Here is a 13,981-nt window from a genome sequence, read left to right as displayed (position 1 = left end):
GATATGATGATGTTGTTATGTCTCTTCTGATGATGCTGTCAGTTACTATGTCTCTTAAGACTTTTTTGTGGGTCTACACATGCATCAGACCAAAATGGCAAACGGAAATATCAGACTTCTTTTGTATATTCAGGAATGGACTTTTGATGCTTTTCTTGTGGGTCTGGACCAAAACATGGCATGACGTCATGACAGCGATTTCTACCAAAATCTCACGTTGCTAAGTGAAACTGGTTTTGGGGATTTTGCAGACCTTTCACGCCCACAATCACCACCATATTTACATTTGGGGATTGTGAAAAAGACTTTACGAAGCAATTTCAAGACAGCCTTTTACACCAAAACAAACCAAAACCAAAACCAAAACCAAAACCTTCCCTCCCACTATCAACAAATTGTGTCAGTGTCAGCGTGTGTTTCTCAACTTACCTTACTGAGCACCTCCAGCCTCTTCTTGTGTTTGTCGTTGGTGGCCAGTGCGGCCAACTGCTGCAGAAGGACGGGACTGGGCGGCGTGGTGATGTCCAGGAAGTACTGGAAGGCCTGAACGATGGTGCAGGGCGGGATGCGGCCGGCGCTGGTCCAGTTGCTGATGACGCCTGCCGGACCAGTAAAAATACGCGTGAAGCCACGAGCGAGCGTCCGCAACGTTTCGTACCGCAAAGCGCAATTATTTCTACTTTAGCTCCTCCCCCTCCGAGTCTGCCACTCGGCTTATTGTTGCCAAACATCGCAATTTGGTCAACTTAGGCCCGCTAACGCGCCCTTGGTACGTAAATGAGCCGAATTACGCCGCGACATATTCGACATGCTTCTCGCTCGGCTTGAAAGCGCTTCTTGCCGACGTGTTGCCATGGTTACAAAGAGCCTCCTGTTATTCCTGTGAAGCACAAAAAAGTGCACCAAAGTGTTTATTTGTATTTTTTTTTTTTTGATTTCCTAATCAGCCGGAGTCACTGGATCGACCGGCCGCCGTCCAGCTAAAGTGTATCGCAAATTTTAAAGCCGTCGTTTTCCAAGGCAGCGCCGACTCCAAACGAAGACATGCGGCGTAATTAAGAAGAGAAACGGATCTTTTGGCTTTTCACGTTGAGAAGGAAAACTGGAAGCAGGCGCTGAATTCTTTGAAAAGACTCTGGAGGTTGAGAGTATCGAGGCAAAATATCGGCTTCGAACCAAAATGGCTGACTTCCTGTGCCTTTTCAGGCCAGACTTCTTGGGACTGTTTTGCGGGTCTTCTCGCGATGGACATGCTTTCCAAATTGCATGTTGTCATGGGCAACTGGAAGCAGGTGATGATTGATTGATTGATTGATTTGAAAGATTCTCGATGCCGGTCCAGAGCCAAAATGGCTGCTTCCTGTACCTGTTCAGGTATTTTGAGATTCTTTTTGTAGATCTACTTACCAAATTTCATGTTGATAAGGGAAACTTGCTGAATATGTTAAGATGTAGTTAGTGTGTGTGTGTGTGGGGGGGGGGAGTTTATGGCTTTGCTCTGTGTGTTCAAGTGCATTAATATGCTGCAAGGATGTTTTTCCCTGACGGCCCAATTATTATTTTTGCCTCGAGAAAAATGAGAAAGTGCCAAAAGGTCAGAAATTTAAATAATAAATATATAATAATGGCAGGAGAAAAAGCAGCATGTGCAGGTGATTAATTAAGCACGGAATGTCAGGAAATGTGGATTGCGAGCGCTCAAAATCATCACGTTGTGACGTTGCGCAGAAACGCACGCCATCCAAACGCACTCCGGCACCGACGGCAACAAGGACGCGCGCGCGGGTACACACCGAGCGCCGTGTTCCTCTCCTCCAGGAACTCGACTTTGACGATCTGATTGACGTCGGGCGCGTCCTCCAGTTTGTGGATGAGGGCGGAGACCAGGTCCTCGTGGTTGCCGGCGAAGACGCCCAGATGGTCGCCAGGGTGGTAGCTCAGCTTTTCGCGCTTGTTGGTGTCCAGCCGCACGAAAATGGTGGAGCGGCTGAAAAGGCAAAGCAACAACCCCCGCTCGCTGCTCGATTTGTTCTTTTTGGAGTCAAAAAAACACATGTGATTTTGGGAGTGTAGTACCAGCTTGCGGCCACAACATGGCTGGCAGCACTGAGCTGGAGCGGATGTGATGCAGCGGAAACGATTTACAATTGACCTGAGCACTGTTGGATGCTGCTAGCGTGCATTGCTGCGCCGCGTGTGTGTGAATTAGCAGCTGTTTGAAGGTTTCCAAAAGGGCAGTTTGACACCCAAAAACCAAAAAACTTGTGAACGGACCATAAATGTACTTAACAGACGTATTATGGTTACAAGAAAGCTCTGCCGCCGATGTTGTGAAATTTCACACCTGGGACGTCCTTCACTTCCAAAATGACGCGTGTGTCCTACGCTGTGATTTTGTCCCACTCATGCATATTAATGAGGAAAACGAGACATCATTTGAGATCAACCCCTATTACCCTGACAGCTATGCTAACTTAGGTTAGCCCCTCAATGCCATTTCACAGAGAGGTGTTAGCTTTAAAAGCGAGCAGCCTTTTGTTAAGATATGATTTCAGAGCAATGTGGCGCCATTTCCTGTCTCGTGAATGCGCCAAATGAATGTCAAATTGAGCAAAATTCCTTCAGAAGCGCTCACTTGGATTTGGGACTTTGAAGGTTTTGCGATTCCAACATTTTGGCTCCGTAAACTCTCTTCTTGTGGATGGTGTACAGCGCTGGAAGGAAAAGAAAAAAAATCATCAAGTCAAATTATTGTCATTTTATCAATGCTAATAACAATAAATAAATACGCCTTTACAAAGCTATTGCACATTCATATCTGACAGACATGATCAGAAACATTGATTTAATGAAAGACGAACAAGCAGTAAACTGCGTCAAACGTTGCTGCATGCTTTGAACAGAGGGGAAGTAGCGCCATCTCATGGACGAACGAATTCAGCGTAATCCATCATCAACAGTGTCGCACACTTATAGTTTGGGTAGCAAGACGACATGCTTTACTGCCTACAGAAAAAAAGGTATCAAATGTAGCTGCATGCCTTGAATGCGGGAAAACGAGTGCCGCGTAATGGACGCAAACACGCCGTTGTCCCACATTAATAGCGACACGCTTGTTATTTCAGGAGCAAGCTGCAGGATTACCGAATACGATGTCAAGTGTTGCTGCATGCTTTGAATGTTGAACCATTTGTCATGTCCAGTGGACAAACAAAAACACATGCAACATCAAAAGCAACGCAATCTTATTTCAGGAGCGAGGCTCTCTTTCTGGAAACGCTAATAGAAGGCGGCAAATGTTGCTGCATGCTTTGAATGAGAGTACATTAGCGCAGCCTAGTGGACAAAAATAAGAGCAGTCACTTCACTTCAACAGCATTGCATGCTTATCATTTCAGTAGCAAGGTCCTCTTACAGGATGCTGCATGAAGGGTGAAATGTTGCCGCATGCTTTGAATGTGGGAAGATAGTGGAAGATATCGAAACCGCTTTGGATTTTTTTACCGTCGGTGAGAGCCGGCGCCTCGGCGGCGTACGTCAAGCGGAACTTGCTCTTCTTCCAGCTGCGGTGGTTGCTGATGAGCGAGTCGTTGGCCTTCTCGATGTTGACGTCGTCGCCCACGCAGAAAACGTCGCAGGCGGCCTTGAGGCGGGTAAGACGGGAAAACGGTTCAAGTGGAGCCAACGCAAGCACGGCTCGGCCGCCATTGGACGGCTTGACTTTTCATGGCCATTCCTCAAAAGAAGCGGCAAACTTTAGCTACTTAAGATTATTCATGCAATTGGCCCCAATAAGAGCTGCTTTGTTAACAAACATGAACGAATCGGGCAAAAAAAGACATTTTCGAGAAATAAAAAACAAAAACCCTTTTTAAAAAAAGAAACTGAAACTACATCTTACATTTGATTTTATGGAACCATGATAGTAATAAAAAAACAACAACACATAACTATGTCTTTGGGACACTGGTAATATATAAAATAGAACGTATTTATATGTTTTTGGGAGCAAATGAGTTAAGTACTAAATATTTGAGTACGTATTTAACTTTACGCACGGATTCGTAAGGTTTCTTACTTTCTCACTCATGAAGACGCGACGAAATTGTTGTCGCTCAAAACACGTTACGTCCAACATAATTAATTCATTTTGAGTAGCGCTATGCTAAGAAATTGTGATTAGTAATTGGTTGTAGAACGTAATTAGGTCAACTCGGCCCACCATATTTAAGTATTAATGTGATATTTAAGCACACTGTAAAACGGACATTTTAAATAAAAATGCTGGAAATGGGCCGGCACTGTCGGGGTCGCTTTTTTGGAATGAGGCGTGGCAGGAAAAGAGTTAATGACATCAACTGAAAGCGCTGTGGTCAGGACCCGTGGCCCCTTTTTCCAGAAGGTCGGGTGTGCGTCACCTTGAAAACCTTCTTGGCCCAAGTTCTGAAGGACTCCTCCTGGCCGCACAGCTCGTCGCCCTCCCCCATGCGGAGGATGCGCTCCCCCCCGAGCTCTTCAAACAGCGTGTCCACGGCGTGGGCGAAGGCGCAGAAGTGCGGGTAGGCCCTCGAACCCAGGCCGAACACTGAGAACCTGCGCACACGCGCAAACGCACGCAGGGTGGGGCTCGTGTTAATCTGCCCATCATCCTTATCATCCAACCGTCCCTATTCCCCTTCATCCTTATCATCCAACCGTCCCTATTCCCCTTCATCCTTATCATCCAACCGTCCCTATTCCCCTTCATCCTCATCATCCAACCGTCCCTATTCCCCTTCATCCTCATCATCCAACCGTCCCTATTCCCCTTCATCCTTATCATCCAACCGTCCCTATTCCCCTTCATCCTTATCATCCAACCGTCCCTATTCCCCTTCATCCTCATCATCCAACCGTCCCTATTCCCCTTCATCCTCATCATCCAACCGTCCCTATTCCCCTTCATCCTTATCATCCAACCGTCCCTATTCCCCTTCATCCTTATCATCCAACCGTCCCTATTCCCCTTCATCCTTATCATCCAACCGTCCTTATTCCCCTTCATCCTTATCATCCAACCGTCCCTATTCCCCTTCATCCTTATCATCCAACCGTCCCTATTCCCCTTCATCCTCATCATCCAACCGTCCCTATTCCCCTTCATCCTCATCATCCAACCGTCCCTATTCCCCTTCATCCTTATCATCCAACCGTCCCTATTCCCCTTCATCCTTATCATCCAACCGTCCCTATTCCCCTTCATCCTTATCATCCAACCGTCCCTATTCCCCTTCATCCTTATCATCCAACCGTCCCTATTCCCCTTCATCCTTATCATCCAACCGTCCCTATTCCCCTTCATCCTTATCATCCAACCGTCCCTATTCCCCTTCATCCTTATCATCCAACCGTCCTTATTCCCCTTCATCCTTATCATCCAACCGTCCCTATTCCCCTTCATCCTTATCATCCAACCGTCCCTATTCCCCTTCATCCTTATCATCCAACCGTCCCTATTCCCCTTCATCCTTATCATCCAACCGTCCCTATTCCCCTTCATCCTTATCATCCAACCGTCCCTATTCCCCTTCATCCTCATCATCCAACCGTCCCTATTCCCCTTCATCCTCATCATCCAACCGTCCCTATTCCCCTTCATCCTTATCATCCAACCGTCCCTATTCCCCTTCATCCTTATCATCCAACCGTCCCTATTCCCCTTCATCCTTATCATCCAACCGTCCCTATTCCCCTTCATCCTTATCATCCAACCGTCCCTATTCCCCTTCATCCTTATCATCCAACCGTCCCTATTCCCCTTCATCCTTATCATCCAACCGTCCCTATTCCCCTTCATCCTTATCATCCAACCGTCCTTATTCCCCTTCATCCTTATCATCCAACCGTCCCTATTCCCCTTCATCCTTATCATCCAACCGTCCCTATTCCCCTTCATCCTTATCATCCAACCGTCCCTATTCCCCTTCATCCTTATCATCCAACCGTCCCTATTCCCCTTCATCCATCCGTCCATCCGTCCTTTATTCAAGCAAGCTTCACCAAACCTTTTCTTTTTACCCCACATTTTATTTCTAACGACGACAGCGTGAAAACGAGTCATGAAGAAACGAAGGTCCTGTCGCAAAGTTTGGCAAAGTCTGCGAAAAACGCAAGGAGGAGAAGGTCGGCGGGCCGATGTCGTTTTTTTCCGTACCTGACGTTGGCGAGCGGTCCGGTGCTCTCAAAGTTGACTTTGGCTTCGGGTTCGTCGCTGGACGACTTCCTGGTGTCGGAGTAAGACGAGACGCTGTTGAAGCGAACTTTGTAGCTCCTACGGAAAACGAGGAAAACACATTGAGCTCCGTCCTCTTCGTTTGGTGTCGACAAAGAAAAGAAAGGAAAAAAAAGTCACGGTGGCGCCGGCTCACTTTCGGTCTTCCGTGTTGGACGTCGGGTGTCGCATCTCCATCAACGCGGCTCCGAATTTCTACGGCAAGAAGCGAGTGATTACAAAACAATCAACAGTTGACGGGGGTTGGTGGAAATGATGTGTGTGTGTGTGTGTGTGTGGGGGGGGGGGTTGTGGGGGGGGGGGGGTCTTTGGGTGGCAACAAATGTCCAGATTTCAGGGCACTGCTTTGGCTTCCAAATGGAGTTTTCAGCCGCGACGAGGGTTTCTTAGAAAGGTTACTTGCTTCAAGTACGGTTGCAAGCCAGCGTAAAGACTGAGTTTTTTTTGCAAAGCCTTGAAGCCGGTTCACGGTTTCAATTCAGGTTTTCAAATGAGGGTTTCAAGCCAGACTTATGGCTCCCTGTTGGGGTTTAGTCCATGGTTCGGGTTTCAAAGAAAGGTTGGCCTTTTAAAGGGGCTTTAAAGGTTTCAAAGGAAGTCTTGAAGGCAGGGTTATGGTTTCCAAGCCGCAAACACTGGATTGTTAAAACTTTAGGGTTACATTTCGTGGAGTTGATTTAAACTCCTCAAGTGTCATTTTAACATTTTTTAATTAGTTAAATGATGAACAGAGTACAACTTTTTGGACAAAAGTGTTATTTTCCCAAAGTGTTTCTTTACCTATTTTTAATGTGGACCAATCTAGACACTTCTTGAGTGTTAAATTTAACTCTGTAGGTGTTGAAATAGCGCTGACAATGTAGCTGTGCAGTGTTTGAAGCCAGCTTTCGACTTGCAAGCCAGCGTTAAAAAACAGCTCGGGTTTTCAAATAAAGATGTTAATCCAGATGTTGGCAGGCTTCCAAATCGTGGTTTGAGTCACGGTCAGCGTTACGGCTTCAAACAAGGGTTCGTCTTGCAAAGTCGGGTTTGAACTCGGGTTAAGGTTATTCGCCCCTCACTGATCCAAATGTGCATTTTTCTGTTGAAATGCTGACATAACATCTTTTTTTTTCTTCCCTGTGCTTCTGTTTACTGCTAGCGCCGTTGCCGCTCGGGTGAGGTCATGGGGAAAAGGTCAGGGGTCAAAGGTCAACGAGGAAGCCCGACCTCCCCGTTCTCAGGCGGGTCGCCGTTGCCGAAGGTGCTGGTCACCGCCAGCACCAGCGTCTCGTGCTCCAGGTCCACCACGTCGTAGTCGTCCATGGACATCACCTGCGCACGAGCATCCATGTTGACGTTACGTTTCATAACCACACGTTGCCCAGCCTTAAAATAAAATACATTATATATAACACGCACACACATGTAAATTAAGGGTGTCAGACAATTACAATGATTAATTGTAATTAATCGGGCAACCAGTTCAGGGTGTACCGCGCCTACTGCCCGAAGCCAGCTGGGATAGGCTCCAGCAACCCCCGCGACCCTTGTGAGGACAAGCGGTACAGAAAATGGATGGATGGATGTAATTAATCGCATGACTTCAATAGTTAACTCACGATTAATCCAAAATGTTATGTTAAGCTAATAGAAATATGGCTGCATATTTTAGTCATTGATTCAGTCATTTCATTACAATTCATAAAATAAAATAAAAAAAATGTACAGTACTTAAAAAAACAAGTGATATTGATTTGTGTTGAGGTCATTTTTCTGCCACTAGATAGCACAATTGCATGTTTAAGACATTGGTGACAGCTCAGCGCATTTCAAATCTTTAACATGAAGTAAGTAAGTAAGAAAATCCGCGCATTTTTCAAACTGTTAAATACAACTTGACAACATTCTCCACAAATGCATTATTATGACATTTATTACTGCTGCATTTCGATGCGGACGCGTCTGCTCCGTTGCAACTGGAATTCCCATTAATCGCACGGTAAAAACATTTGTGGCGTTAAAGGAATTTGAAATCAACTCAAAATGATTTGGACTATATATATATAAATATATAATTTATCAATTGATACATATTGAGTTTTGCAATCAGAAGTCAGTAAAAAACGGTTTGATCTTGCTCAAAGAGGAAACGAGCACCACGCCAAAGTTGCGGCGGGCGTTTTGCGCGCGCACCCTCACATCCGCATGCCTCCACGTCTCCGCTTTGTTATGCATGGAAGGAAAGACAAACCCGGAGGCAACAATGGAGCGTTTGGGCCACCTGGGCCGAGCGAGCGTGGCGAGAGAGCGTGGCGGGCGAGCGAGCGAGCGTGGCGAGAGCTGGGCGGGATGACGCAAGGCACGGGCAAGAACGCACCTTTGCGTCAAACGCGTGTTTGAAGATTTCACACAGCGTCTTGGCGTAGTCCTGAGATTTGCCCGTCTCGGTGGCGAACAAGATGGTGGCCTTGACCCGCTTGGCCATGGCCGCGCCCATCAGCTTGGCCGAGAACTTCACCGCCCTGCCGGCACAAAAAAGGCAAATGGCGACTTTTAACACAAATCTGTTTCCACTGGTTTTTGTTTTTTGGGAAGCTGTTTGAAAAAAATGGAATCGGCGATATCAAATCGCTTTTCCTTTCATACAACCATGAATCGATTATTTTAATATGTCTTTTTCCCAAAATTCATGCCGACTTTTTGTCTTTTTTTTGGTATCTCACTGTTTTCTTGAAATTTACTGTTGAATTAAAAAAACAATTCTTACATTTATGAAAGACCTGACTTGTTGCACTTTAAGACAATTCAGAATCTTTGTAATTTATTTGTACAATTATTGAATTTGAAATATGAAAATATTTTCATCTCATCCGAGCTGTTCAAATGTTTTGAGCGTCCCAAAGACGTATTTATATTTATCGTTTGTTTGTTTTTTATGCTCGAGCATGCAGACGGCGTTGATGCAGCCTCTCAACGGCAAAGAACGCTTGAAAAAAATGGTAGTTATTACACTAACGGCCAGCAGGTGGCAGCAGAGCAAAAGAGATCAACCAGAGGCACGTTGAAAAAAAAAAAGCTCATTTACTCACAATTCTAAATCGATTTGTCAATCATGATGAAACTTAGCAATATTCTAATGCTAATTGCTACAAAATGGAAACAGAAATATACTTTGATGAAAGAAGAGACCATTTTTGTCGCCTCACACTAATATTAAATCCACAAGCGAGCAAATGAGTAGAAAACAAGCAAAAAAACAAACAGACGAGACTCGAGGACCAAGAAGAAAAAGAAATGTGCATAATTCTGGATTTACGGCGACGGGCGATTCTGAGGCTCCTGGTTTCGCGTTCTGGCGACTTCTTTTTCGACAGGCGAGGACTCACTTGGCGAGTTTCTTGAAGCCGATGGCTCTCTTCTTGGTGGGCGTCCCGTTGACACCTTTCCACACGTGGGTGTGCCACGGGTCCACCTGCGGAACGCGGCAAAGGGTGAGAGGCGGACGGGCCGCGCTTCCGATTTCAGCACGTCAACGGCAACGCGATCGGCCGGCGCCAAATGAGCTCGGGTTTGGAATGGGGGGGGGGCTGCCGGCCTGCCTGCCAATAAAACTTTGGGTTTTCAACTCGGGTTGGGGTTTCAAGTGAGGGTTTGGCGACTGGATCTGGGTTTCAAACTGGGGTTAGTGAGGGAACCGTATCAGGGTTTCAAGCCTCGTTTAGGGTTTCAAAGTCAAGTTTGGTCATGTTTCGCTTTTGCGGCGTTCGTGTTCTTTGCTGTCTGAGCGTCGTCGTTTATAGAATTTAGTTCTAAAGTTAGGGATTGTTTGGGTTGGCAATGAGGCCTTCAAACTTGGGTAAAGGGTTCAATCAAGTGGGAGGTCTTTGAGTCAGGGTTCAGGTTTTTAAACAAGTTTCAAGCATACATTTGGGTTTCAAACCCGAATTAGGGCCTCCAACAACGTTGAAGGGTTCAAATCTGGCAATCTTAAAAGGAGATTTGATTTCATTGAGCCATTTTCAGCAGCAAAATGTGAATATTTTGTCCAGAATGAATTTGGCAACTTCCTTATTTTTCATGTACAGTCAATATCTTAAAACACACAATTTTCCATTTCCTGCCGACTGACGATGACATCACCTGTGCTGAGGAAGCGGGTAACGACCAATCGCGGCTCAGGATGCTGACCACGCCCAGAAACAGGTGAGCCATGATTGGTCGCTTCCTCAGCACAGGTGATGTCATCTTCAGTCGGCAGGAAATGGAAACGTTTGTTTTTAATGAAGTCAAAGTTCTCCAATTCCTTTTGGACCAAATATTCACTTTTTACTGCCGAAAATGTTTCAGTGCGGCAAGTCGGACTTCCCCTTTAAGCAAGGGTTAGCGTTTCAGGACAGGTGTCGGTCGGCCTTTTGCAGGTGGACTTTGACGGGACCCACCTGGTACTCAAAAGACGGCGTGAGGCGGTAGTTGAGCATCTCCTGGTGGAAGACGGGCGTGATGCTGCCCGACATGGGCGGCACGATCCACACCCAGTCGCCCGGGCAACCGCCTCGCACCCGGTACTCGTTCTCCATGTGCTTCATGAAGGACTCGGTGGCCGAATGGTGGTCCACGATGGTCACTTTGCACACCTGAGTGGGAACAAACACCTGAAAAAAAGGCGCTCGGCCGGGTGCAGTACCGCATTGCCCGCAGCAGAGGGCGGGCGCACCCAAGGTGGCAAATCCAGGTCCAGAAAGTCAAGTCAAAACCCCGGGTGCTAGCTAGCTAGCTAGTTCCATAGCTAGCTCCCTTGGTGCCCGCTTCCTGCTAGGGAGCTAGCTAGCTAGCTAGCTAGCATCAGGGGCTAAATCCAAACTGTGGCAGGGTATTTACTTCCTGGACCTGGATTTGCCACCTCTGGCGCACCCGCTGGACGCTTGGTTCTGATTTGGGTTTGGGTCAGTCGATAGATGGCGCCTCGGTGTCTAGAAATTGTTGAGGTTAGGGTTCAGGTTTAGGGGAGGTCCACAGAAAACTGTAGCCTGTTTTGGGGTCAGGGTTCGAGGTTTTGGAGTTGTTTCTGTACTCATGTTTCGTGTACTTGTAGGGGACGGGCCACCAGAACTTATTCGATACACTTGTGGCTACTGATTGTAGTTTGATTTTAATTTCATGTATAAAAAGGCAAAAAAAAACAACAACTCACGGAACTCTCTCTTGATTGGAATGACGGTTGACGTTTAATTCTTAATTCATAAAATCACAACTCGCTCCGAATACAACATCGCACCTGTTGAAAATGGTTTGCTTCCCCAATCAGTAACGCCTGTCGGCTCGTGGAACCCCACTTAAGTATTACCTGGCCACCTGCCCATGGCTCAGGTAAACAAACCGAAACACATTGCCCCCTAGTGGTTGGAGGTAAAAAAAAACAAATCAAACACGGGGCTCCGACATTACTATTTCAAAAACAACAGACCCAAATTAGTTTTTGGTTCTTTTTTAGTACAGTCTTGCTATTGTGTCGGTCATGACCTCCAGAATTCTTGCTCCCGTCTTGGTCTCGATACTCTCTCATCTCGATACTCTCTACTGGTCTGGTTTGGCACAACACGAGCTCTTAAAATAAGTTACGATTGTCCGATCAGCGCTGATATCGCGGCACTTCGCTATCGGCCGATACTCGAAGCCGCGTGAGCGAGCGAAAACGTTGCAACCATTCCCGACATCCCCAAAACGTCATCAAGCCGCTCACTCGCAACAAACTGCTGCATCATTGAAGTGAGACGGAAGGAGGAGGCACCTGAAAACTGTAGAGTACGGCGATGTTGATCTCCACCAGGGCTTGGTCTTTCCACAAGGAAGACGTCTTCCTGGTGTCCAAAGACATCTTTTTGGCGACTTCCTGTGGACAGATACGACGGCGGCGGGTTATCACGTCATCGTTTCCATGATTGAAAACGGCGACAGAAGTTGTCCACCTCCAGGATGTTGTAACGGGAGGTGTCGCAGAAGTCCCTGACGCCGATCTCGGTGCCCATGTACCAGCCGCTGAAGGGACAGCCGGTGAACTCCAGGCCTCCGATCTCCAGCAGCATGTTGGAGACTGCGGGCAGGCTGTACCACTTCAGGTCCAGCTCCTTGAACCACTCGTACCTGGGCACAGCGGGAGCGGGATGGAAAACGGTCCAAAGTCAACGTCACCGACGTGGGAACCGAAGGACATTTAACGGACAAAAGACGCTCGCGACTTTGCCAGCAAGAGACCGAGACTCGCCTGAGACCGGGACGAGGCCAAAACCAGACTTTTGGGAGTCGAGGACGAGTCGAAACCAAGACCGCGACAAGGCACCCGAAACCACAACATTGCATTTCAAAAACAATGACAAGGTTGAACACAACGTTTAGAACATTCTCACAATTGTAATGTGAAAATGAATCGAATAATTGGCAAATAATAAACGAGTCGACAACTATTTGAATCATCGAGTCGTCATTTGGAGCCATTTTTTCATGTCAAATGATCCAAATCTTTTGATTTCAGCACATCAACAGTAATTGTTGACTGATTTCTGTCGTCCTTCTTCTGCGTTTAACCAAAATAAGATATTTGCAAACATCTGCTTTTACTTTAGAAAAACAACGAGCCAATCATTTCCCCCTTTTTTCATCGCTATACGAATATGAAGTGCGAAAATAACCACCAGTCACTGGTTAAGAAACATTAATCAGAGAAAATGCTTTTGTAATACACGCGAATGCAAAATAAAATGAATCCAAATTAGTCGATGAATCGATTGAATAATCGATTCTAAACTAATACGAGCGCTGACGATAATTAATACACAAGCCTTCGAAAGCATAACCTGCAAAAAGTGTTGGGCGCATTTGGGGGCGCTTCAATCGGCTTTAACGGACGACCCCGCCCACCTGTAAAAATCCGTTCCCCAACTGGCAAACGCGAGTCGGCAGCCAAGAGAAGCATTAGTGCAAACGAGCCACTTTGGGCGTCCGTCCTCCTCCGCCGGGAGGCCGACGTCCGCTCGCCGAGCCGCTGGCGCGCAATCGGCTGCCGTTGCACAATTTGGGATGACTCCAAATAATCCCGTCAAAAATGGCGTGCTTAGAAACGCGGACCGTCTCGCACAATAGGAAACACAATTATCGACTGCATGTAAACGTAGTCGGTGTTTTGATGACGTGGTGCGACTCACTTGGGGTGCGTGATGGGGACCTCCAGGACCAGGTCTTCGTGCATCTCAAAGAGTTCGGGGTCGTTGCCGTTGGCCTGCAGGAGGAGGGGCAACACGTCGAAGCGACCTTTGGGCGCCTTCCAGCCCAGCTGCGTGCAAATCTGACCGGCGCAGCCGCAAAGCAAAACAAAAAACGCAATCTGTTCTCGCATCCCAACAAATGCAGCAAAAGCCACCGAGATGACAAATTCCGCGTGCGATACACAAACATTAGAAATGGATTGGAATAGAACAAAAAATGGCGGCGGGGGTCGTTTTAAATGATAATTGAGCACGGAAAAGAAAAGCCTGCCGCATTTTTTTTGCTTCGATTCAATAGACGTTGTGCTGCTCCTCCTGTTGTGTGCACTTTAGCCATCAGGGGGCAGTATAACACAAACGGAGGCACAAACGCAGCTCTTCACAGGGGATCAAGAATATATGCCAGTGAGGTTAGTAAAAGCCACCATTTATTAGCCTGTCAATGGCAGTTTGCATTGTTTGTTAGCAT

At 46.8% G+C, this 13,981-nt stretch overlaps 1 protein-coding gene across 2 annotated transcripts in view; it reads right to left on the bottom strand.

The window, feature by feature from the left end:
• nos1 (nitric oxide synthase 1 (neuronal)) overlaps positions 1 to 13,981 on the bottom strand; it is a 46,766-nt gene that overhangs the window by 11,420 nt on the left and 21,365 nt on the right. For both annotated transcript variants that reach the window (XM_086075665.1, XM_086075666.1), the window contains 14 exons: positions 13,453 to 13,592; positions 12,220 to 12,394; positions 12,042 to 12,143; positions 10,693 to 10,887; positions 9,640 to 9,725; positions 8,631 to 8,775; positions 7,481 to 7,585; positions 6,408 to 6,466; positions 6,194 to 6,310; positions 4,419 to 4,593; positions 3,505 to 3,643; positions 2,636 to 2,714; positions 1,794 to 1,987; positions 430 to 599 (listed from right to left, as the gene is read on the bottom strand). In XM_086075665.1, coding sequence (XP_085931791.1) covers positions 430 to 599; positions 1,794 to 1,987; positions 2,636 to 2,714; positions 3,505 to 3,643; positions 4,419 to 4,593; positions 6,194 to 6,310; positions 6,408 to 6,466; positions 7,481 to 7,585; positions 8,631 to 8,775; positions 9,640 to 9,725; positions 10,693 to 10,887; positions 12,042 to 12,143; positions 12,220 to 12,394; positions 13,453 to 13,592 — 1,881 coding nt within the window. The remainder of the gene's footprint in view (positions 1 to 429; positions 600 to 1,793; positions 1,988 to 2,635; positions 2,715 to 3,504; positions 3,644 to 4,418; positions 4,594 to 6,193; positions 6,311 to 6,407; positions 6,467 to 7,480; positions 7,586 to 8,630; positions 8,776 to 9,639; positions 9,726 to 10,692; positions 10,888 to 12,041; positions 12,144 to 12,219; positions 12,395 to 13,452; positions 13,593 to 13,981) is intronic.

This window comes from Leptonotus elevatus, chromosome 5, assembly GCF_054856555.1.
Source record: "Leptonotus elevatus isolate MCC_2025b chromosome 5, RoL_Lele_1.0, whole genome shotgun sequence".
Taxonomy (NCBI): Eukaryota; Metazoa; Chordata; class Actinopteri; order Syngnathiformes; family Syngnathidae; genus Leptonotus; species Leptonotus elevatus.
Note: the sequence above shows the minus strand (reverse complement) of the source record. Positions and strands in the feature narration are given on the sequence as shown.